General features: G+C 38.8%; 1 protein-coding gene across 6 annotated transcripts in view; it reads right to left on the bottom strand.

Annotated features, from left to right (window-relative positions):
• Positions 1–25,688, bottom strand: part of ARHGAP32 (Rho GTPase activating protein 32) — a 318,906-nt gene that overhangs the window by 133,422 nt on the left and 159,796 nt on the right. For 4 of the 6 annotated variants that reach the window (XM_070048334.2, XM_070048333.2, XM_089314211.1 and 1 more), the window contains 3 exons: positions 21,649–21,740; positions 21,096–21,137; positions 20,613–20,697 (listed from right to left, as the gene is read on the bottom strand). In XM_070048334.2, the coding sequence (XP_069904435.1) occupies positions 20,613–20,697; positions 21,096–21,137; positions 21,649–21,740 (219 nt within the window). The remainder of the gene's footprint in view (positions 1–20,612; positions 20,698–21,095; positions 21,138–21,648; positions 21,741–25,688) is intronic. The other 2 variants (XM_089314208.1, XM_089314204.1) reach the window with 1 other exon arrangement.

The raw sequence follows: 25,688 nt of genomic DNA on the forward strand, positions 1-25,688 counted from the left end.
ATAGCCAAAAAGTGTAACAACTAGAGTGGAAAGTTTACTTGAGGGATTTAAAAGAAAGTTTTAGTATACAGAAGAAAAAAAATCAGTGGCCTTGCAGACAGGACAATAGAAATGATGGGGTCTGATGAACAGAAAGAGAAAGGGCTGAAGGAAAGCGAGCAGAGCCTAGCAGAGCACAAGATACCGTCAGGAAGACCAACCAATGTGAGAATGCTAGAAAAATCAGAGAGGTGAACAGTGCAAAGATATGAAAATAAGTATCCCACAAGGGAGACCTGGATCAGGTTCCTGGCTCACAGCTGCAGCCAGGCCTGGTCTCAGCTATTGCAGACTTCTGGGGAGTGACATGAATTCTCTCTGCCTTCTCTCTCTCTCTCTCAAATAAATAAATAAATAAATAAGGGAGGGATGGAGAGAGAGAAGAGGGAAGAAAAAGTGAAGAGATTTTATCTTTTATCAAAAATTTTCCAATAAACAAATTCCCTGAACCTGACAGCTTCACAATGAATCCCCAATGAATTCTAAAAAATACTTAAAGAAATTTTTTCAAACATTTCCAAAGAACTAAAAAAGAGGAAACACTCTTTACTTCAATTTATGACACCAGCATTAACCTGATACTAAAGACAAAGGTACTACTTGAAAACTTCAGACTAATATCCCTTTATGAACAATGATGCAAAAATCCTCAACAAAATACTAGCAAACCAAACTCAGCATCATACTAAAAATCTTACACATGAGAATTATTTCTGGAATGCAAGGATGGTTCAACACACAAAAATCAATCAATATAATACACCACAAAGTTAACAAAATAAAGAAAAAAAACACAAGGTCATTTTATCTGGCATAGGAAAATGATGTGGCTAAATTCAACACCCTTTTATGATAAAATAAAATAATTTGGAAGAGAAGGTAATTTTCTCAACAAAATAAAGTCCACATATGAAACACAACTAAATCATGCTCAATGATGAAAATCTGTTAAATATTTCCTGTAATATCAAATCAAGCCAAGAATGCTGATTTTCATCACCATTCAACACAGTACTAGAATTCTAGTCAGAGCAAGAAAAACAAATAAAAGTGTCCAAATTGAAGCGGAAGAAATACAGTTATCTCTGTTCTCATAGGATATGATCTTATATGGAGAGGACCTTAAAGACTGCGCACAACAAAAAGTAATACATGAACCCAGCAAAGTTAAAGGATACAAAATCAACCATCAAAAATTAGTTGTATTCCTATACATTACAATCCAAACCAAAACCCCATTGATTTTTTTTAACAAAAACAGAATACCCATCCTGAAATTCGTATGAATTCTGAAGAAACCCTAAGTAGCCAAAACAATCTTGAAAAAAGAAAAAAAGAACAAAATTGGAGGAGGCACAGTTACTTCCTGCTTTTAAAACTTATTACTTAGCTGCCGACCACAGCGGCCATTGGAGGGTGAACCAACGGCAAAGGAAGACCTTTCTCTCTGTCTCTCTCTCACTGTCCACTCTGCCTGTCAAAAAATAAAATAAAATAAAAACTTATTACTTAGCTATAATAATCAAAACAGTGAGGTATACACATAAAATAGAGTCTAATGAAAAAGAACAGGGCCCTGAAATAAACTCTCACATTTATGCCCAAAAGATTTTTGCAAGGGTATCAAGACTATTCAACAAGGAAAGGACAGTCTTCAACAAATGACAATAGAAAACTAGATATCCACATGCAGGATACATGTGGATATCTAGTGATTAGGTTAAAAATTATGTTAAAATTTGGTTAAAAAAATAGTAGAACCCTAAACAGTACATACAGAAATTACCTCAAAATAGGTGAAAGACCGGAAGGTGAGAACTAATACTACAAAAATCTTAGAAGAAAACACAGGAAAAAAACATCAACACAGTGGATTTGGCAATAATTTCTTAGGAATGACACAGATGGCACCAGCACTAGCACTGGACTTCACAAAATTTGCATCAACACATACTATCTAGAGAGCAAAAAGACAACCCAAAGAATGAGGGAAATTTGCAAATCATGCATCTGATAAGAGATTAGTACCTAGATATACAGAGAACAAGACCAAAAAGAAAAACAACTCAATTCAGAAAGAGGCAAAGGACTTGAATAGATAGATGTTTACCCAAAGAAGAATATAAATAGCCAATGTGAATTATTAGGAAAATGAAAACCTAAACTACAGTAAGATACCACCTCACACCCATTAGGACAGCTATCACCCAAAATCAGAAAATAAGGGCTATCATAACTGTAATCATAATATGTGAGGGACAATTAACAACAAAAAGAAATGTGTGTGCCTACCCCAGCACCTTGAGAGGTATCTGGTATCTCAGTGGGGATGACTATGCGTTTGATGAATAACTGAATAAACAAACCGTGTCTCACTGGAATATGGTACTCCTTTTCCAAACTGAATTCCTCATCTTTCTTCACATATTCTCTTCTTTCTTGAATTCCCAAACTAAATAAACTACACAGCCTTTCATTGGTTGACCAACCTAATCACTCCAGGTTCCTCTTTTCTTCCCCCAACGAACTTTCTACATTCCCAGACTCAAGATCTACCCTTAACCTTTGAGTCCTTTATCTCTGCTGTTTTTCACACCTGTCCCTTTTCCCCATGTCCTACTGTTGCTTCTCGGACCTGACTGTAGGCCTCCTTGCATTGCATCTGGATGACTGCAGAGCAGATGATGACAAGTCTTCCAACTAGTCTCTCTCTGCCTCCCATTACACACTGATCATGGGATTCTCGTCTCAAAACCTCACAGTCCTTTCCCATTTCCTGCTAAACAGGTACTGAAAAGTCCAAATACCTTAGATGACTGTTGAATCTCTAGGCATTTCCATTCTTCCCCAATTCATTCTCATCCCTTCCAGGTGCTTTTACCTGCATTATTTGCCTTGCCCAAGTGTTCTTCACCTGTATCTCTATATATCCAACTTCTATACAATTTCAAATAAAGATGAGGACTTTTGAATGACACAGGAAATAACTTCTCTTGTTAAAAATTGTTAACATTTATTACATTCTTCTTACCTTACATTTATTGCTATATTGCTTGTTTCTTTGAGGAAAGACTCTACTAACTTCATCAGTGGTGCACTCATAGGTGGCTCTAGCATACAAGGTATTCAATAAAAAGCATCCAGAATAATAAAATTATTATTTGAAAGGCAGAGAAGCAGACAGACACAGTTTGCTCTACCACATGCTGGTCCACTCCCTAAATGCCTATAAGAGCCAGCGGCAGGCCAGACCAAAGCCAAGAGCTGGGACCTCAATCTACGCCTCCCACACTGATGGCCAGGACTCAAATACTTGAGCCATGACCTGCTGTCTCCCAGGGTGTGCATTAGCAGGAAGCCAGAATCAGGAACCACTGCTGGGACTCAAAACCAGGCACTCTGATAAGTAATGCTGCCATCCCAAGCAGCAGCTGAGGTTTGAAAACAAGTCTGAATATTAATGTGTTTGATACAGTACTCCTGACATTAACAGAATATACTGTAAAGACTGAGGTACATTTGCCAATGGAAATTTATAATAACTCAATAATTTATGTAATTTTTACTACCGTCAAAATAACAGTATCTGAATCATTTGTTTATTAGGAATAGTAAGCAGGATTTCCAAATCTCATTATTTCCAAATTCCTTCTAAATCTATCTTTGGAATTATTTTTTCTGTATTCTTTTCACTTTTCCATCACTGTGGAAATTAAGCACATTAGTGTTGTTAGAATCTTTTTTTAAAAAAAAAGATTTATTTATTTATTTGAAAGTCAGAGTTAAACAGAGAGAGAAGGTGAGGCAGAGAGAGAGGTCTTCCATCCGCTGGTTCACTCCCCAGATGACCACAATGGCCGGAGCTGTGCTGATCTGAATCCAGGAGCCAGGAGCTTTTTCCCGGGGCCTCCCATGTGGGGTGCAGGGGCCCAAGGACTTAGCCCATCTTCCACTGCTTTCCCAGACCTTAGCAGAGAGCTGGATCAGAAGTGGAGCAGCCAGTACTTGAACCGGCGCCCATATGGGATGCCGGCATTGCAGGCAGTGCTCTACCCGCTACACCACAGTGCCGGCCCCTGGAATCTTTTAAAAATATAACTCCCTTCAGCAACTTTCAGATGTTCAGAAGAATCCTTTTTGTACATGAAGAATGTAAATCAGTAGCGCATAGCAGGGTAGAAGTTTATCCCTGCCCACACAGGAAGGCATACATCAAAGTCTAATTAACAGATTGCAAACTGGGCACAAAACTTTTATTCATCTTTTATAGTTCTACAGTGATTGCAGTTTCACTGTGTCACAGCTATGGAGTCTGTAAACAAGTTTCTTTTCATCTCAGTAGCTTGTAGATGTGGAAATATGAAAAATCGTTCCCAATAAACAATATAACCTGGTCCACCCACCCTACTTTTACCTCCCACTATTCAACTCAGAGAATAATGCTTTGAAATTACTGAGTTCTGGGTGCTAAGTGGAAGAATAACCCTACAGAGAAGTTGCGTCTTACGGGGTCAATAAATGAAAAGAGTTGTAATTCCAGCACTTAAAGCACAATCAATAACAGACAAAATCATCCTTCAAATTTATTAGGAAAACACACAACAGTTTTTCCTTCCAGAACTGAAATAGAGCACTACTTCCTCAATTGAATACCATAATAAATAACTGATTTGCTCATATTTAAAAATACCAAGCACCCTCAACTCTGTGTAATGCCCACAGTAAGAAGAAAATAAGACACAAAAGTGGAATCACTTCTCTTACCTACTTCTCTCTCACACTTGTTAGGAAACAATGCTTTGTGGATTCTTCCCATTTCTGCATGGTCAGGGCTTTCTGAGCACAGAGCACTGGCATCTGTGTTAAAGGATGACTGAACAGCAGCCCTAAACCCAGATCTTCCAGAGACAGAAAGTTTTATCTCTCTACTCGAGTTGCATGTTTACATTCCAGGGTGTTTCTAAAATAAAGATCTTTTAATTATTTTCCCCAGAGAAGGCTTATTCACATTCCAAAGTTCTCTCTTCCCATCTCAAGAAAGGAGAATGGGCAGAAATGTCAGCTACCCTACTTAAGCTCCAAGTCCCAAAATTGCAGAATTCCTCTTATGATACAAAAGCCCAGGGTAAACACAGGGTGTATCTGGTTACCATAACATCACTCCATCGAGAACCAGGGCCCAAGGAGCCAACACAAGTTATTCTTGAAGTAAATAAAAGGCCTGACCTCTGACCCAGAGACCTTCTATCTTGGTTAGAGTGTGAGTGTGAGTGTGAGAGTGTGTGCCTAATTGTTAGTTTATAAGCAGGGTAACTTCTGGGACCCTTCACAGCCTCGGGCTTAACTTTTTTAGTCAGTTATAGTTACTTGAGAAGCAAGAGACAGGGAGAGATCCCATCTTGCTGGTTCATTCCCTAAATGCCTGCGACCAGCAAGGTTGAAACAGGCGAAAGGCAGGTCTGGGAACTCAATCCCACATGGAAGACAGGGCCCAACTACTTGAGCCATCATCTGTTGTCTTGCAGGGTGCACATTAGGAGGAAACAGAATCCTGAGTAGAGCCAAGATTCAAATCCAGGAATTCCGATACGGGATACTGTCGCTCCCCCTCTTCGTGGAGGAGCAACACAGGACCCTGCGCTGTTCTTTCGTCTGCTCGGCCCTCCCCGGGTTTGCTGCTGGTTCTTCCCGGGTTGGCTACTATCCCTTCCACCTCCGTGGAAGGGCAGTTCCCCCTGGCCGCATTCCCCACTTCCGCAGGGGAGCGGCACACCGCCGGCCGGCTCTACTCGGGGGCTGCACAGGTGTTCCTTCAGCTAGATGTTCCCCATAGATGTTCCCCAGTGCATGCCGTCTCTCTCCTCCTTTATAGTCCTCCTCCGCCAATCCCAACTCGGCTGCCCACACGCCGAGTACGCTGCTCTCCAATCAGGAGCAAGTCCTACAGTTAATTGGTTGAACTGGAGGCAGCTGTGCGGAAGCTATTTACTTCTCTCCCAGCGCCATATTGTGGGAGAGCAGATGCATAGAATAAGTCTTAATTCGAGTAACTTAGTCTAGTCCGGATTGCTCCCCACAGGATACAAGCTTCCCATCAACCCTAAAGCGCTAGGCCAAATGCTCACCCCAACAATACTGCTTCTCGAGCATACTCAGCTGAATTCCTGTAAGTGAGCTGCAAGTGTAACTGTGACTCCACTGGAGATGGATTTTTTCATAATCCAGCTGCCTTCACACACCAAACTCTTCAGCTGCATAATCTCAAATGAGATACAGTTAAATGCCGGTATCTGGATGACCACATCATTGATAACTCACTACCTGAACTATTCATTCCAAATCCTCCCCACAAGTAATAGTGATTTCCTAGGGTAAAAGGAGTATTAGTACACAATGTTCAGAAAATTAGGGCTGAAATTATTGTTTCTTTTGGTTCAAGCAAAACTAAACATTTTGGTCAGCTGTCAATAGTATACTAGGTTGGACTGTTTCAAATGTTTACAGGTATAATAATACGTACTTTTATAAAATAAGATCTTTTTAATTGAAAATATCCACAAGTTAATCTGCAAACTGCAAGCATCTTAAAATGAAGGGAAGTCATTTTCCTTGGTTTATTCATTGTTATTAATGATGCAGTGGCTCACTTGCATAGGAAGTACTCTGGTAATGCACCTCCCTTATCTCAAAATTGCATTACATTCAAGCCATCTGGACAACCACAGCTTTCCACATCTTACAGGTGGTCATTTGATTTCATCTTGAGCTTCCTCACAACTTCTGCCTTTCTCCGAAGGACTTTAACAATTACTGAGCAGGGGCTGGCGTTGTGGTGTTCTGTGTAAAGCTGCTGGTATCCCTACCATAAGGGCACTGGTTCATATCCTGGCTGCTCCACTTCTGATTCAGATCCCCAACAATAGCCTTGGAAAGCAGTGGAATAAGGCCCAAGTGCTTTGGCCCCTACCACCCACGTGGAAGGCTGCAGGGAAGTTCTTGGCTCCTGGCTTCAGCCTGGCCCAGTCCTGGCTGTCGCAGCCATCTGGGGAGTGAACCAATGCTAGAAGATATTTCTCTCTCTCTCTCTCTCTCTCTCGCTCGCTCTGACTTTCACATAAATAAATCTTTAAAAACTTAAAGAATTAAATAAAAATAAAACTTCTTGATCAATCTGGTTTGTTTTTAAATTTTCTCAATTTTCAGTTATCTATAACATAATAAGAATAGATACATTTATATATCTCTTTATACATAAGAAAACTGAGGACCAGGATCATTGGGAATTTATTTAAGATGGCATGAGTTACACGGCAAGATTATGCATCATACTTCAAGTACATTAAAGATATAGGATAATTCAGAACATGGTTTATTCCTTCTTGGTAAAATAAGAGTTCTGTCACTTTATTCTGTTCCAGCATTACAAAAGAACATGTAGAATGGCTTCAGAATCAGACTGCCTTGATTCGAATACAAGCTTCATCACTTAACAGCTATGATCTTAAGTAAGTTTTTAAAATTCTTTTTACCTTAATATACTGATCTGAAACTACTGAGAGGAGTTAACAGGGCAGTGTACAAACATAATTCAGCATAATGCCTGGCTCTTGAAAGCATTCAAGAAATACTGGCCTGTGTATTTTTTTTTTTTTTTTTTTTTGACAGGCAGAGTGGACAGTGAGAGAGAGAGAGACAGAGAAAAAGGTCTTCCTTTGCCGTTGGTTCACCCTCCAATGGCCGCCGCGGCCCGCGCGCTGTGGCCGATTGCAGCGGCCAGGTGCTTCTCCTGGTCTCCCATGGGGTGCAGGGCCCAAGCACTTGGGCCATCCTCCACTGCACTCTCTGGCCACAGCAGAGAGCTGGCCTGGAAGAGGGGCAACTGGGACAGAATCCGGCACCCCGACCGGGACTAGAACCCGGTGTGCTGGCACCGCAAGGCAGAGGATTAGCCTAGTGAGCCACAGCGCCGACCTGGCTTGTGTATTTTTAACTATAATTCTGATTACTTCATTGTAAATGACACTTGGATTTTAAAAATTTTTATATTATTTCTCCTCAATATTTTTAGACTAGGGTCAAACTTCACTTTCTTCCTTCCATATTTCCCAGGGTCAAAGCAAGAATGGGTAATGACAGTCATATCTGCATTTCTGAGCCACCTGCATATAAGTTTTCTACAGAAAATTTAAGACATGGATATTACATTCATCCTTTTCATATGCTTATTTCTGTCTAAATCTGAGCTCTTCCATTCAGGTTAATTTAATGCTTTCTATGGAACTGGGTAAAAAGAAACACATTCATTCAACCAGACAATAAAGTCAATGTAAATCAAACACACCCAATTTGCCATCCTACACACTAGATGGCAGTACAACACAAAGCACAGAAGGAAGGGACCAAGGCTTCAAACTCAAGGAGCACAATCAGTTTTTGTGGGTTTTTTTTTTTTTTTTTTTGCATAGTACAAGGTCTTTTTTTTTTCCTTCTTACAGAAGAATATTTCATGAAATGTGTATAAAACTATGTTTTTGGACAACAGAAATATTACAACATGGAAAAGAAATGCAGTAAGGATAAGTTTACAGAGCTCAAAAATATATGTCTTTAGTTAAAAGAAGCAGCTTCTTAATTATTGATCTCTATTTATCTCTTTTTTTTTCTTTTGAGATTTTAATTCCTGTAAACAAAACACATGCCATTTCTATATCAAAACATTTATACATTGTTTTTCAAAAAGAAACTACACAATTTGGCCAAAATACTATTCAGCAGAAGATATGCAAACATGTATGTACTTACTAAAAATCGATAGCTAAAAGCAAATAAACTATTAACAATATCTACAGCATTTAATTTTTCTAAAGGTAAGAGCCATAAATAGTACAATACTGATATTTAAGAAGGGCACCTAACAGTTGTTAACATGCATGTTCTAGTAAGTATATACATATGTATTATTCTTAACCATTTTCCAGGCAAAAAACAACTAAACTTTCAATTCTAAAAACAACAATAAAAATGTAAAATAGGAAAAAATATGCTTAGGAATCAAGGTATTAAAAATGAGTAAGAAAAAAAGCTTTATCAATAAAACCATAAGTTCTTCACTAAGATCAAAGGTTGTGTGTTTTGTTTTGTTTTGTTTTGTTTTGTTTTGTTTTGTTTTGTTTTTGACAGGCAGGGTGGACAGTGAGAGAGACAGAGAGAAAGGTCTTCCTTTTGTTGGTTCACCCCACAATGGCCGCTGCGCCCTGGCACACTGCGGCCTGCGCAACGCACACTGATCCAAAGCCAGGAGCTAGGGCTCAAGGACTGGGGCCATCCTCCACTGCACTCCCAGGCCACAGCAGAGAGCTAAACTGGAAGAGGAGCAACCAGGACAGACTCCGGAGCCCCGACCAGGACAGACTCCGGAGCCCCGACCAGGACTAGAACCCGGGGTGCTGGCGCCGCAGGCGGAGGATTAGCCTACTGAGCTGTGGCACCGGCCCACTAAGATCAAATTTTAATAATGTCTTATAACCCAGAAATTTGAAAAACTGCAGTAAATGGACAGTTTTCTAAGAGAATATAAGTGATTAAAATGGGCCAAAGGAGACAGAAAGAACTTAATAGCCCAATAATGAAATCCTAAATTGAAACAGTAAAGATTAAGTCCCTAATGGGTAACCCAGCTCAAAAGATTCTGAAAGAAAATATCTACTAAATCTTCAAAGAACAGGTAATTCCCACTTACACAAACTATTTCACAGCATTTAGTTAAAAAAAGAGCAAAGGCCAATGGAAATTCTCCAAACTCAGGCTAGTGGACTGCTATATAGGTCAACATCACTAATTGACATGCTTGCAAAATTATAAAAGTAGAGCGAAGAAAGCAATTTCTTTTTAAGATAATCTAGTAGAATGTATCCCAGGAATGTAAGATATTTCAACAACCTTCCTCTATGACTAGAGAAATTCTTAATACTGATTTTTAAAGATAGCTTATTTGTGCTCTAGGCAAGTGGACGAAAATAAGAATGTGACATGGTACAATCTATCCTGCCCTAAGGTATTATAAGTATTTTTTCACTGGAAGAATTGGAGTGATATATACAGATATACAGGGTTCCAACAGTCCATCTTTAATGAGACCCTCTATTACAAGTGTATTTCCTTTCTTCCTTATCAGAAATGGGATAATTACCTCACTATGTTCCTAAATCTATACATATGAAATACATGAAATTTTTTCAGCTTATAGGAATAAAAAAAAAAAAAAAAACAAGAAACAGGATACTGTCTTTTATGAACTACCTCCTCTAGCTTTTTAATTTTAATTTTTAGCCCCCCTCTGTATCTTTTGTATGTACTGAGGGATCAATTTTTCTTCTTATTATTTGTTTCAATGGAACTTTCTTAGGATTTCTAATTGTCCACCATCTACTCTGAGTCCCAATCCTAATTTAATAATTATATCTCTACCTAGAAGGTTGGTTTTTGCCTCTGGAACACATAGGAAAAATCCTGACCCTAATTTTGGGACCTGAAATCCTTCCCTTTTTTACGCCAGACACTGGCTTTTATTTTTTAAGATAACTTTTGTGCCATTTGGTTGACAAGCAAGGGAGGACTGGGCAGCCCAGAGTCCATCAGGAATATTAACTCCTCCCCTTCAAGGCTTCCTGGTAGGATCTGTTGAAGAGGAACCCTGACCCTGCTGAAGTCCATGAGGTGAATTATCTTCTATTTTTAATGCCAGGCAATTTTTTTAAATGGCCCAGCTTTCCACAGTTAGAACATTCAGCAGCTCTAGGTGTATGTTAGCCAGTTTTAGGAGCTACTCTTTCCCCCTTTATGATCTTTTGGCCCATTTCCCTACAAAGGGACCTTTCTCTTAACCTCCTGTCCATTACTTCTACTGTGGATATCATAATCTTTGCCTTTTGCTTTTGTTTCTCTTCATCTCTCCTTAGAAAAACTTTCTGAGCTTCTTTTCGTAATTCCTCAATTGATCTTTCATTTAAACCATCCAGTTTTGTAATTTCTTAGTGCTATCAGGCCAGCTCTTAGTGACAAAGTTGACTTTTAACAAACCTTGCCCAGCTGACTCGGGGTCAAGCCCAGCATATTTTCTCCCATGATCTCTAAGCCATTCTGAGAAAGCAGAGGGGGTTTCTTCTTTCTGTGTTCGGCTGTTACTGTGGTTGCTGAACTTCAAATGCCTCTGAGACACGTTGTGACGTAGGGGCTGATTTTCTAATTCCCTTGATCACTGATTCCCTAGATCTTGCATTTTTGCTCTGCTATGTGGGGAGTTATTATTCCACTGGGGACCTCTGGGAACTTGTCCTAAGCTGAAGAGACTCACGGTCCAGGGGGATGTTCTCTTTCCCAAATGACCAGAGCTGCCCTCCTGATCATCCCCCATTCCTCTCCTGTGAATAATATATTCATTATGGACATCATTTCCACCCATGCATGTATAGTAGCTGGGACTCAAGAATTAGTTTAATTGATATGCCTGACCAACTGAGTCTTCCAAAAAGTGGCCTCATTTCTTTCTCAAAATTTCTAACTTACGTACTAGGAGCAGTGCTGGGGCCAGCACTGTAGCACAGTGGGTAAAGCCGCTGCCTGCAGTGCCCACATATGGCGCCCATATGGGCGCTGGTTTGGGTCTCAGCTGCTCCACTTATGATCCAGCTCTCTGCTATGTCCTGTGAAAGCAGCAGAAGATGGTCCAAATCCTTAGGCCCCTGCACCAGTGTGGGAGATTCAAAAGAAGCTTCTGGCTTCTGCTTCAGATCAGCCCAGCTCCAGCCAGTGCTGTCAATGGGGGAGTGAACCAGTGGATGGAAGACTTTCTCTCTCTCTCTCTTTCTCTGCATCTCTGTTAACTCTGCCTTTCAAATAAATAAATAAATCTTTAAAAATTTTTAAAAAAAGGAGCAGTGACAAAATCAATTTCTCCCTGCCTCACCGGGACTTCCTAAGTGGGTACATATTAGCTCGCTCACCTTGTCACACCTCAGTTCTCTAAATCAGAGCTCACAATTCATGTACAATATCTTAGCTAGAAAGAACATTAGCTATCACATAGTACTTACTATATCCAGGAACCACACTCCCTCTCAGTGAGAAGATAGGGAAAAAACAAGACCAAGATTAACATATGACTCCCTACCCCATGCAGGGGGTCAAGAGAGCATGGCTCAGTGAGAACTCGCCCACTGTCCACCACACCAGCAACACTTCTTGCATGTCAACACCATGTTACAGCACACTTTACAGCTGAGCTGAGAGTGAATCAGGATGGGCAGACCATTTGTCTAAGAGCACTGCTAGAAAGGTGCCGAAATGAGACTGGAACACATTTGTGCATTCTAAAGCTTATTTTACACCAGAAAAAAACATAGACAGGCTTGACACTCACTGTACGAGAAACAAACTGGGTTAAAACAAAGGAATGACTTAAAAACAGACCACCTTTTTTCAAATTCTGGATCTCCTATTTACTATCCATACAATCCCTGGCAAACCTCTTCATCACTCACAAATCCTACGTCTATCTCTCTAAACTGGCGATTTGAGAACCTAATTCACAGGATCCGTGTAAGGCACCAACCAAGCTTTATTCTTCCGAATACACAGCTCACTTGCCAACTCCCACATGGATCCGGAAATGCTCCCTCCTGTCACCCATTAACTGTGTACATGCAGGTGTACCCACTTCCAGACCACTGACTGTGGTTTGTCTAGGCCTGGCCAGAGCAGTTAAGAAGACAGACAAGCCTCAAAGAATACTGATTTTTTAAAAACAGAAAAATGAACAGCAAAGGATATAACAAAGTTCACAGAATGAGAAATAGAAATGATTTAGAAGTATAAAATAAAGTACAATTTTACTCATAACTAAAGAAACACAAATTACAATAACAAATGATGCCATGCTTCACCTACTGTATAGGTAAAAACATAAGATCATAAGATGTTTCACTGCCACTGCTAAGAATGTGAGAAAAAATACTCATATTTGCTATAAAACAAATAGGCACTTTTTAAAAAAATTAACAAATTCCAACATTTTAAACTGAATATATCCTTTGACCTAGTGAATCACCTTAGAACATTTTATTTAATGAATATAGTCATATCAATAAGCCCAAACTGTCCACCCACAGAACACTGATTAAATCAAATAGTATGTAATTTTTAAAATGAAATACCATGTAGCTATGAAAAACAAAAAGATAATTCCAAATTACTGAATTGACTGATAAATAAGCCCAAGATAATACTTCCAAGTAAAAAATTAAGTTTCAAGGCACTGTATAGTAGAATTCTATTTGCGTTTTTAAAAGATTATGGCTAGCTAGCTAGTTATTGCTAGAATTCTATCTGCGGATACTGGTGTATATTTCACAAATATATAGAAAAGTTATAAACAGTTATATTATCAATATTTAACAGAAAGGACAGAATATGAAGAGATTTTTAACTAGCACTTGTATTTTTTTAAAGATTTATTTATTTATTTGAAAGTTAGTGTTACACAGAGAGAGAAGGAGAGGCAGAAAGAGAAGATGGAGAGAGATGTCTTCCGTCTGCTGGTTTCACACCCTAGATGGCCGCAATGGCCGGAGCTGCACTGATCCAAAGCCAGGAGCCAGGAACTTCTTCCAGGTCTCCCACGTGGGCACAAAGGTCCAAGGACTTGGGCTATCTTCTAATACTTTCCCAGGCTAAAGCAGAGAGCTGGATTGAAAGTGGAGCAGCCGGGACTCGAACTGATACCTATGTGGGATGCCTACATTGTAGGGTGGGACTTTAACCTGCTACACCATAGTGCTGGCCCTAGCATTTGTATTTTTAATTATCTATTCCATTTGATGTTTTATAATAAGCTCTTAATAAAAGGACTATATATTCCTATCTCATAAGAGCAAAATTTAAATGAATAAAAATAAGAAAACAATATTTTTAAAGTCAACTGTATCTCTTCAAATTTAAACTCATTTACCTATTCACCTCATTCATCCATTCATTCAACAAATATTTATTAGGCACCATCTGGAAGCTGGCAGGGGATCAAATTGAGAGGGAGAAGATAAATAATAAAAAAAAACGGACTTGCCAAATGGTGGCAGGTGCTCTGGAGAGGAAACAAGCACAGGAGGACAAGAAGGAATAGTGGTGACTCGGGTCACATTCTTTAGTAGGAAAGGTGTTCTGAGAAGACAACATTGGTGCAAGTGTGCTAAGAGGGGAGGCACCGGGGCGCTGTGGCATAGTAGGCTAACTTACACTTGTGGCGCCAGCATCCCTGCTGATGGCCTGGGATAGCAGTAGAGAATGGCCCGAGTACCTGGGCCCCTGCACCCGCGTGAGAGACCCGGAAGAAGCTCCTGGATCCTGGCTTCGGATCAGCCCAACTCTGGCCACTGCGGCCATCTGGGGAGTGAACCAGCAGACAGAAGACCTTTCTCTCTGTTTCTAGCTCTATCTCTTGAATAAATAAATAAAATTAAAAAGAGGGGAGTCACCAAGGTACATGGACATCCCGGGGGGCTTACAAGTGGAGAGAACAGGAATCACAAGCTCCCTGAGGAGGGAAGATGTGTTGGAGAGGAGGAAATGGGCCGCAGTGACTTTTTTTTTTTTTTTTTTTTTTGGACAGGCAGAGTAGACAGTGAGAGAGAGAGACAGAGAGAAAGGTCTTCCCTTTTGCCATTGGTTCACCCTCCAATGGCCGCCGCAGCCGGCGCGCTGCGGCCAGCACATCCCACTGATCCAAAGGCAGGAGCCAGGTGCTTCTCCTGGTCTCCCATGGGGTGCAGGGCCCAAGCACTTGGGCCATCCTCCACTGCACTCCCTGGCCACAGCAGAGAGTTGGCCTGGAAGAGGGGCAACAGGGACAGAATCCAGCACCCTGACCGGGACTAGAATCCGGTGTGCCAGTACCACAGGTGGAGGATTAGCCTAGTGAGCCGTGGCACCGGCCACAGCAGTGTCTTAAACGCTCTGTCTAAGGGGGAGAAGAGACAAGGTTCACAAAGGAGCTCCCATAAATCCTTGCAGGAAATGCTAAGGAATAAAATAAGAACTAACTGAAGGTTTTGAAAAAGGGGCACAACATGATCTACATCAGCAAAGAATCATTCTTGAGGCCAGTGCTGTGACAGGGAGTTAAGCCACTCCCTGGGTGATGTTGGCATCCCATCTGGGGGCCAGTAACAATCCCAGCTGCTTCGCTTCCTATCCAGCTCCCTGCTAAAGCACCTGGGAAGGCAGAGGAAGATGGCCCAAGTGCTTGGGTCCCTGCCACACAAATGGGAGACCCAGAAGGAGTTTCAGGCTCTTGGCATTGGCTTGGCCCAGCCCTGGCTATTGTGGTCATTTGGGGAGTGAACTAGCAGATGGAAGAAGAAAACTCTGTGTCTCTCCCTCTCCTTCTCTTTCAGTAACTCTGCCTTTCAAATAAATAAAATCTTTAAATGAAAAAAAGTCATTCTTGCTGCTGTTTCAACACTACAAGGCTATTTAGATAATCCTCCCTTGGTGATAACAGTTCAACTTATGGTGATGATAGAGAAACTGGTGTATGAAATCATATTCTAGAAGTATTTTAAGGGCCAAGCCAAGAAATTCACTGATGGACAGAATGTGAGAACTGATAAGGAGAAATCCAGCAGGCCTCCAGTTATCAGCTGGCCCCGGGACAGAGCTGCAGCAACTATTTACAAAATCGGGAGGACAACAGGAAGAGCAGTTTGAGAGGAGACTGTTCTAGGCAAGCTAAGCTGCAGATGCACATTAGGTATCCAAACAAAGATGCAGTCAGCTGCAAAGATAAGGTGGGAATTCATGAAAATGCCCTTTGCACCTTGTATATGGCATTGGTAATACTGACGCAAATTACTTACATCTGAATTGTTTTATAAGCAAATGGTCTTTTATCTAAATAAAACTGATAACTGGAGGGCCAGCACTGTGGCACTGCACTTACAGCTGCCACCTGCAATGCCAGCATGCTGTATGAGTGACAGTTCCTGTCCCCGCTACTCCACTTCCAGATCCAGCTCCCTGCTAGTGGCATGAGAACAACAGCGGCAGATGGCACAAGAGTTTGAGGCCCTGCCATCCATGTGGGAGACATGGATGAAGCTCCTGGCTCCTGGTTTTGGCCTGGCCCAGTCCCAGACGTTGCAGCCATCTTGGGGGATGAACCAGTGGAAACAAGATCTCTCTCTCTCTGTAATTCTGATTTTCCAATAAATAAATAGTTCTTTTTTTAAAAGCAATCATTGGAATTTATAACACACAGAATTAATAATAATTATTCTCATTTTATAAGTAAAACCTCTATGTTTTGGATATGGTTTAAGTGTCTTTCGAAAGGAAGGTTCTTCTGCCAGAAACTTGGCCCCAGAAGTGGTGGAATCATTAAAAGGCGAGGCTTATTGGGAGGTAATAATTAGGTCAACGAGGCACCACCCTTGAGAAGGATTAATGCTGGTTTCACAGAGTGACTTAGTCCTCGAAAGAGCAGGTTGTTCCTAAGTGAGGCCACTCCAACACACTTTGTGCCTTCCACACAAAGCAGGTTCCTTTTCTGCTTCTCTGCCATGCTGCAAAGCAGCCAGGGGAGACCTCACAGGATGCCAACGCCAATGCCATGTTTTTGGCCCTCTAGGACTATGAGCTAAAGAAACCTGAAAGTATGTCATAATAAAAATCAAAAGAGGGGGTGGTGCTGTGGTACAGCAGGCTAAGCTGCCACCTGTGATGCCAGCATCCTATATGGGTACTGGTTAGAGCCCCAGCTGCTCCATATTTGATCCAGCTCCCTGTTAATATGCATAGCAAAGCAACAGAAGATGGCCCAGGTACTTGGGCCCCTATACCCACGTGAGAGACCCAGAAGAAGCTTCTGGCTTCAGCCTGGCCCAGACGGGCCACTGCAGCCATTTGGGGAGTGACCAGCAGATGGAAGAACTCACTATCTCTCCCTCTCTGTCTCTGTTAACTCTATCTTTCAAATAAATAAAATAAGTATTTTTGAAAACATTAAAAGAGTAATCCATAAGCTGTACTTTGGAAATTTATATTCATTAAATAAATGTTAAAAAAAAAACATTAAAAGAAAAAAATAAGAAAGGAAGAGGGGTGGGAACATGGGCAGCACAGAGGACAGGGTGGGAAGTATCACTCTGCCCCCATATCTGTATATATAAAATATATGAAATTTGTTCACTTCGTATAAATTTTTTTAAAAATTTTTAAAGGAACCTCTTTTCTTTATAACATACCCAGTCTCTCAGGTATTTTGATATAGAAACACAAAACAGACTAATACAAAGCCCTAATGCAATGGAGTAAGCCAACTGACAATTCCATGCCTACTAGTATACAATGGAGCTGCCCAGAATGGGACTGATAACCTACGACAGACATATGTTACTCAGTTTTCTTATTTTTGTCCTCAGAACGTGTTTCTACTCTTATATTAAAAATAAGTGATATGGGATTCATTTTCTATAAACATGCTTGGAATCAATGTGCTAGAGTGGGGGCTGGCATTGTGGCACAACGGATTAAGTTGTCACTTGCAATGCCAGTGTCCCTTACATGAGTACCAGTTCATCTTCTGGCTGCCCTGCTCCCAATATGGGTCCCGGCTAATCCACCTGGAAAGCAGCAAAGGCTGGTACAAGTACTTGGGCCCTGTCACCCATGTGGAAGACACAGATGGAGTTCTGGGCTCCTGGATTCAGCCTGGACCAGCCCCAGCCATCTGGAGAGTAAACCACTAGATAGATCGATTAGATATCTCTCACTTTCTCTCTAACACATGCACACACATGTGCTCTGGCTCTGGTTCTACCTTCCAAAAAAAAAAAAAAACTACCATAAACAGGGCTGGCATTTTGGTGCAGCAGGTTAAGCTGCAGCTTACAAAGCCAGCCTCCTATATCAGAGTGCCAGCTCAAGTCCCAGCTATTCTGCTCCAATCCAGCTCCCCGCTGATGTGCTTTGGGAAGGAAGCTAATGATGGTCCAAGTAACTGAGCCCCTGCTACCCATGTGGGAGACCCAAATAGCACTCGATACTTCTGGCTTTGGCCTGGCTCCAGTCCCAGCCATTGTGGCCATTTGGGGAGTGAACCAGTGAATTGAAGATTCTCTAGCTCTCTCTCCATCTCTCTTTGCAACTTTTCAAATAAACAGATAAATCTTTAAAAGTAAATAAATCTTTTTAATGTGCTAGAACTTATTTTATACAAAGCAAGGTAGTGGTAAAGTAACAAGAATCTAATATTAACTGCTTGTAGTAACAAAATGTAGGATTGTTTGGAGGTTTATGTTGTTTTTGGTCTTCTTTAAATGGCAATCAGTCCATAAAAATGTAAAAAGAGAGAACAACCAAGTCAAAAAAAAAAAAAAAAACATAAACATGTAAGTCAAGTAAGGTTGCTATTAGAGTTCCTTTACCATTCAACTTAGTTAACAAAAACTAGAGCTTTTCTCCTGATTGTATATGACGTCGGCTGATCCCAATAGGAAACAGAAGGCAAACAACCTTGGAAGATATAGTAGGTAGGGATCTGTCTCCAAAGACATTACACAGAGGGGCAAGACTGGCTGGAGAATGGATTTCACATGGGAGGTGTGTCAGAGAGCGAGCCTGCGCAGAGGGAAGAGTCTGGAGAGGACACAGGGGAGGTATCTTGGCTGATTTCCTTTGAACTACCTCAGCCCCAATGCTCCAAGAGCCTCGTGGTCAATAACCACAATCACGAAAACTCTCAGTCATTTGCCTCACAAATGAAGGGTCACAAACTGAGTTAATACCACATCTTCTTTTCCTGTTCTGCCTGAATAGCGGAAACATATATATAGGATAAAATTATGAGTGGTGGGGGAAAGACAAAAATGGTACAGCTCTTTAACAGGACGATTACAAGACTGTGCAGTGGTAGGAAACCATCAAACACATTCCTGCCCACCCCCAACAATTAACACAGTCCTCCAATTAACAGGACAGAATCCTAACATTACTTTCATTCAACAAACTCTCAGGAGAGTCAAACCCAGTTGAATAACTATTGTCTGTGCCCTACCCACATCCTCAATGACCCTATAATAAACTCTTTAATGATAAAGTTAAAAACTACAATGTTGTTTAGGACAACCTCATTCACCGCAGAGATAAAGGAAACAAAACCCAACAAGGCTGAGCTACTTGTGCAGGTCACAAGCTGCTTAAAAAACATAAAGGAAATTAGAATCTGTATTTGCTAAGGTGAGTAGTTTCTCTATTCCATTGCATCCCACTTACCAATGAAAGTTTTATTTTTATTTCAAATCAGAAAATTACTGATCTACTATACAATATCAACATTTTAAATACCTCACATGGTTTTAGATCTCTATAGTTCTAATTCTTTTCTTGATGCTCACTAAAACTCCTTTATAATACTTATTGCCTACAAAAGAGCCCATTTTTAAACTTGTAAAGACCAAAAAATAAATTAACTAGAAAATAATTTCATTAAGTTGTAAGTTGTGTAGATTAGATTTATTAAAATGCATTAACAGTCAGAAAATAAAAATATATTCATGAATGTCTTCTTAATCAGTTCTTCCTGACCTAACAAATTCATCACTGTTAATGGGAATCTCAAGGATATGCAGATTAAAGAAACAAAATATCCTTTGTTTGATTTCAGAGTAGTCAAGTATTAAAAACCTCTAATTTCAGATAAATTGTCAGTTTATCTGAAAGAGAAATGTCCTTCATCTTCATAAATCTTACAGATCAAATTCATCTAATTTTATATTAAATAAAATCATAAACAGTAGCATACTGCAGTATCAATCATGTCTTGTAAGTTTTCTTTGGTAGAGAGATTAAAATTAGGGGGACTGGCAAAAGGGAGAGAACCTATCTTTACTGTATGCAGAAATTAAGATATTTTTTCCTCTGTTTAAACCTATTTTAGAAAAACAAATGCATAAAGAATGATTTTTGTTCTCCTAAGAAAAAGAAATTTTTAAATGGTTGTTTCATAATTTTTTTAACATTAAGCTGTCAATGATTTACAGTAACAGCAAAGTATTTACCTCTACGCCAACAAGTTAGATTCTGTAATTATATGTAAATGGAAATGCTAATAACATCAAGACATTTCTGAAAAAAAAAAAAACTCAGGTGAAACCATTTTAATCTGCCAAGTATCAAAATCCAAAATAATTAAGACAAGGTAGATTAGGAAACTTACAAAGCTGCTCCACACACCCTTGGACATATGAATACAATACATGATCCAGGGCACAAAATCGGACAAACGAAGAGGAAGGACTGATTTTTCCTTAATTGATATATGTTAATGTGATGGTTAATTTTATGTATGAATTATGAGATGAATTCATACATGAAAAGTGTTAGTCAACAGAAAAGAATTTTTAAAAATTTCCTCAACCAGTAAGACATCAGTAGAAGAAACTATTGAAAAGTGTCACCTATCAGAGATATATATTGTATACACATATAATTAGTTCAGAGCTTCAGAAATGCCTTGAATATACCTGTATGCTGCCAAACTCAACGTTCTCATAATGGAAATGCGCACATTCAGCCATCCTTGGAAAGTGACCTTTAGTGAAGGGTAACCTGAAATACATCAAAATAAGTAAGAAATAAGATAAAGGAAGTCAAAATTGCCTAGTCTAAAGTGAAAACACAATGAGTGTGAGAGCTCATGCAAGCAAAAATACTTAATAAGCACATGCGCATGAGGCACATATAGCCACACAAACTCTTTCAGAAATACAGAATCAAATAAATGAAATAAATATTCGCATTTAGTGCACACATCAAAAATAAAACATTTTATATATACACATACACATATACATATATATGTATTTATATATATATATATACACTCTTCTAATTATGACAATCCAAGTCAACATCCATAGAAATATGTACTTAAGCAAATTTTAAAGAAACGGATTCTGAACAGCCAGCTTCCAACCAGAAGCAACACAAACAAAACCATATTTTACCTGTGAATGTTGTCATAGCCCATCAGTCCTGGAGCAGTGGACCTGGATGCACAATGAATATCTTTATCCTATCTTCCCTCTACTTACACATGAAGTACAGCTATCTAACATTTTATAAGTGAAAAGACAGTTTTGTGTTCAAAACAGAACAGGATAAGTTCAGATATCTGTCATCTATTTCAGGTTTTTCAAAGGCAAAACTGAAATCAAGCAACCTTTATAAGCAACGGAGTCTATTTTGCTAAATGTGTAAGAGCAGACATTAAAGGTACTAAGAAGAACACACTTGGTTTGTTCCTGTTAAAAAATGTAACCTTTAAGACAGTGACATTCATCATTTTAAGATAAAAAATAAACAGTAATTTCAGACAAGCAAATAATCTGCAGCCCTACTACATTGTTAAGCCACAGTTTCAGGATGTACAGTATAATTTAATGTATGAACAGCAACAGCATATTTAGTAAGGAATTTAAAGAAAAGTTTTAAGAGAACTGAAGAAATGATTTTCCTTTATAGAAATTCATTTAGAACCCACTTCAAAGTAAAACTTACTTTTTCACATGTTTAACCTTCATACTGGCTGTACTGCCACATGTCTTAAGAGTAAGATCTCCAGGAATCTCTGGCACATCTGCTCCTCTTGCCTTTAAAAACAAAAATGAAGACAAAAAAATGTGTGACTATCCCTTTGGTATCAGTATTTCTTAAAAAGCATATTGTAGTTAATTTTCTTGGTTCTTCTGACTTTGTACCAAAAGGAGTACATTTCAATTTACTAAAGTTTTTAAAGTTATTATTTATTGAATTTTAATCATTAACTAGTAAGTAATGTTTTACATTCATCAAATTTAAATATTTAGCTTTATAGCAGAAGAGAAAACTTCCTGTGAAAATAAGAATTATCATGCTCTTGTAATCAAATTTTAAAATCAAATCATGAGTCCCACTGGACACTAAATCTCCTCAGGAGCAGTTAAAATAAAATAACCTTGATTACAAATATTAATAAAAGCTAAAGCAGTAATGTAAACATAATGAGATCATACATGCATTTCTCAGTGTAAAACCTGAAAATGGCAATTAAATATACTTTTTTTTTTTTTGACAGGCAGAGTGGATAGTTAGAGAAAGAGACAGAGAGACAGAGAGAAAGGTCTTCCTTTTGCCGTTGGTTTACCCTCCAATGGCCACCATGGCTGGTGCACTGCGGCCTGTGCACTACGCTGATCCGAAGGCAGGAGCCAGGTGCTTCTGGTCTCCCGTGGGGTGCAGGGCCCAAGCACTTGGGCCATCCTCCACTGCATTCCCGGGCCACAGCAGAGAGCTGGCCTGGAAGAGGGGCAACTGGGACAGAACCCGGTGTGCCAGCACCACAGGTGGAGGATTAGCCTATTGAGCCGCGGCGCCGGCCTAAATATACTTCTAATACTTCTTATTCCTTAGACTGTCATAGTATTCATACAAGTAAATTCCTTTTACTTGGGGATACACTTAGCTGTTTCATTTTTAAAAGTAACTGAAAACTCAAAAATTTCTTAACGGAACAAATGAAATAAAATCAAGTGCAAATATCTGTCTTCAAAAACAAATTTATGATATAACACTTGTATTTGTAAAAGAAAAAATAAAACTGAAATATTATATTCCATGACAACAGCCACATGATTTAACAGGGAAAAATATGAGATGAACACTTAAAATGAAATTTGAGAGGCTAATCATAACCTTCATATGGACTGATTTTGTTTTCTCATTAAAAAAAAAGTCAAGATAATTAGATACATGTTTTCTAAAAAATACCAAGTTTTCAAAGATATGAAGTAGCATGGATGCATAAGAATTAACCCTTGGTATATTATCATAGCTCACTGGACACAATCTTTGCTTGACAAGTTTCTTTTCTTATCAAATTTAACCATTAATTAAGGTTAATATTTCATGATCAATCATTCTTAGATGTCTTTTAACTCCTTTGTAGAGGTCTTTCAAAAAATAACAGTATTTCCTATTTGCTTTAGTAATGCAACAGAACTCATTTCAACTTGCAATTACCACATGGAGTCACTGAAAATTAAATAAATATAAGATTGAATCTTACCTATTTTTCCTCTACCTTAAAACAGAATTATTTCATAATCCTATTATTATTTAACACTCATCATCATTTACCATTGATTTACAATGAACCAAAACAATTTTTAAAAGATTAAAATAAAAGTTTTAAAAGAAAAAAAAATGAAGGAATCACCTAAAAAGAGTGATTGGTAAATTTTTTCTTCAAGGGCCAGCAGTTTCAAACTACTCAAACCTGCTACAGTAGTACAGAAGCATCCACATACAAATGACCAAACATGACCATGTTCCAATATAATTGTATCTGCAAAAACAGGTGGCCAGGAAGTTAAAGGTACCCAACACCTGACCTAAATGTTTGATGCCATAGTGAAATAAACTCTCATCCAACTTAAACATTGTGTTGCCCAATTACTGCACTTTTAAGAAAATATTTAAAAAGCTCAGAGACACCATCTTCAAGGTCTACATTTTTATTTCATTGAAAATACTTGCTAACTCACCAGTTTTCATTTTTTATTCATAACAGAAAAGAGAAGAAAAGCAACAAAGATGGCTTACAAAGATGAGAAACTCGATTGTGTTGAGGAATGTTCCTTATATACTGAATTTGCTTAAATCTTTCATCATAAAAGGATTTTGTATTTTATCAAATGCATTCTCCACACCTATTGAGATAAGCATATGATTTTTGTTCTTCAGTTTGTTAATGTGAGGTATCACATTCATTGATTTGCAAATGTTAAACCATTCTTGCATACCAGAGATAAATTCTACTTGGTCTGGGTGAATGATCTTTCTGATATGTTGTTGGATTGGATTAGTCAGTATTTTGTTGATGATTTTTGTATCTGTGTTCATCAGGGATATTGGTCTGTAGTTGTTCTCTGTTTTATCTTTTTCTGCTCTAGGAATTGAGGTGATGCTGGCTTCATAGAAGGAGTTTGGGAGGATCCCCTCTAATTGTTTTGAATAGCATAACAAGAACTAAAATTAATTCTTCTTTAAACATCTGTTAAAATCTGGCAGGGAAGCCATCTAGTTTAGGCTTTTCTTTGCTGGGAGAGTGTTCATTACTGATTCAATCTCTATCTTGATTATAAGTCTGTTTAGGTTTTCTATGTCTTCATGACTCAATTTTGATAGATTTTGTCCAGGAATCTATCCAATTCTTCTAGATTTTCCAATTTTTTGGCATATAGTTCTTTGTAGCAATTTCTGATGATTCTTTTTATTTTGGTGATATCTGTTGTTATATTTCCATTTTTATCTCAGATTTTATTGATTTGGGTCTTCTTTTTGTTTTTTTTCTTAGTTGGGCCACTGGTGTATCAATTTTGTTTATTTTTTCAAAAAAAAAACGGCTCTTCATTTCACTAATCTTTTGCATTTTTTGTTTAAATTTTGTTTGCTCTCTAATTTTAATTATTTCTTTTCCTCCTACTAATTTTGGGTTTGGTTAGTTTTTTTTTTTTAATTTCTAGGTCCTTGAGACACATTTATAGCTTATTTATTAGGGGCCTTTACAATTTCTTGATGTATGCACCAACTGCCATAAACTTCCCTCTTAACACTGCTTTTGCTGTACCCTGTAAGTTTCAATATGCTGTACTGTCACCTTCATTCATTTCCAGAAATTTTTTTATTTCCCTTTTGATTTCTTCTATGACTCATCATTCATTCAGGAGAATGTTGTTCAGTCTCCATGTGTTTGCATGTGTTCTAGAGATTCTTGAGTTGTTAATTTCGAGCTTCATTCCATTGTGGTCAGAAAAGATGCATGATATCATTTCAGTTTTATTGAATTTGCTGAGACTTGCTTTATGGCCTAGCATATGCTCTATCCTAGAGAAAGTATCATGCACTAATGAAAAGAATGTGTATTCTGAAACTGTGGGATGAAAAGTTTTGTAGATATCCGTTAGGTCCATTTAGCACAGTGTAGATTAGCTCTGTTGTTTCTTTGTTGACTTTCTGTCTAGTTGATCTGTCCTTTGATGAAAGTGTGGTGCTGAAGTCCCCTATTAATATTGTACTGAAATCTATGTCTCCCTTTAGATCCATTAACACCTGTTTTAAATAGCCAGGCATTATGGCTTTGGGTGTACATATATTTATTATAGTCACATCTTCTTGTTGAGTTGATCCCTTAATTATTACCTATTGCCATTCTTTGTCTCTTTTAACAGTTTTTGTGTTAAAGTCTATTTTGTCTAATATTAGTATGGCTACACCTGCTTCTTTTTGCTTTCCAAAAGCATGGAATATCTTTTTCCATCCTTTCACCTTCAGTCTGCGTGTACTTTTGTTGGTGACTTGTGTTTCTTGTATAGGCAGCAAATACATGAGTCTTGTTGTTTAGTCCATTCATCTAGTCTGTATCTTCTAATTGGAGAATTTAGGCCATCTACATTCAAGGTTACTATTGATAAGTAACAACTTGGCCCTGTCATTTCTCTGCAAATATTCCCATTGTTTACTTTGGATTTCCTTCGTACTTTTACTGGGACATTTTCTGC

Source organism: Oryctolagus cuniculus, chromosome 1 (assembly GCF_051225735.1).
Source record: "Oryctolagus cuniculus isolate XC-2025 breed Fujian yellow rabbit chromosome 1, ASM5122573v1, whole genome shotgun sequence".
NCBI lineage: Eukaryota > Metazoa > Chordata > Mammalia > Lagomorpha > Leporidae > Oryctolagus > Oryctolagus cuniculus.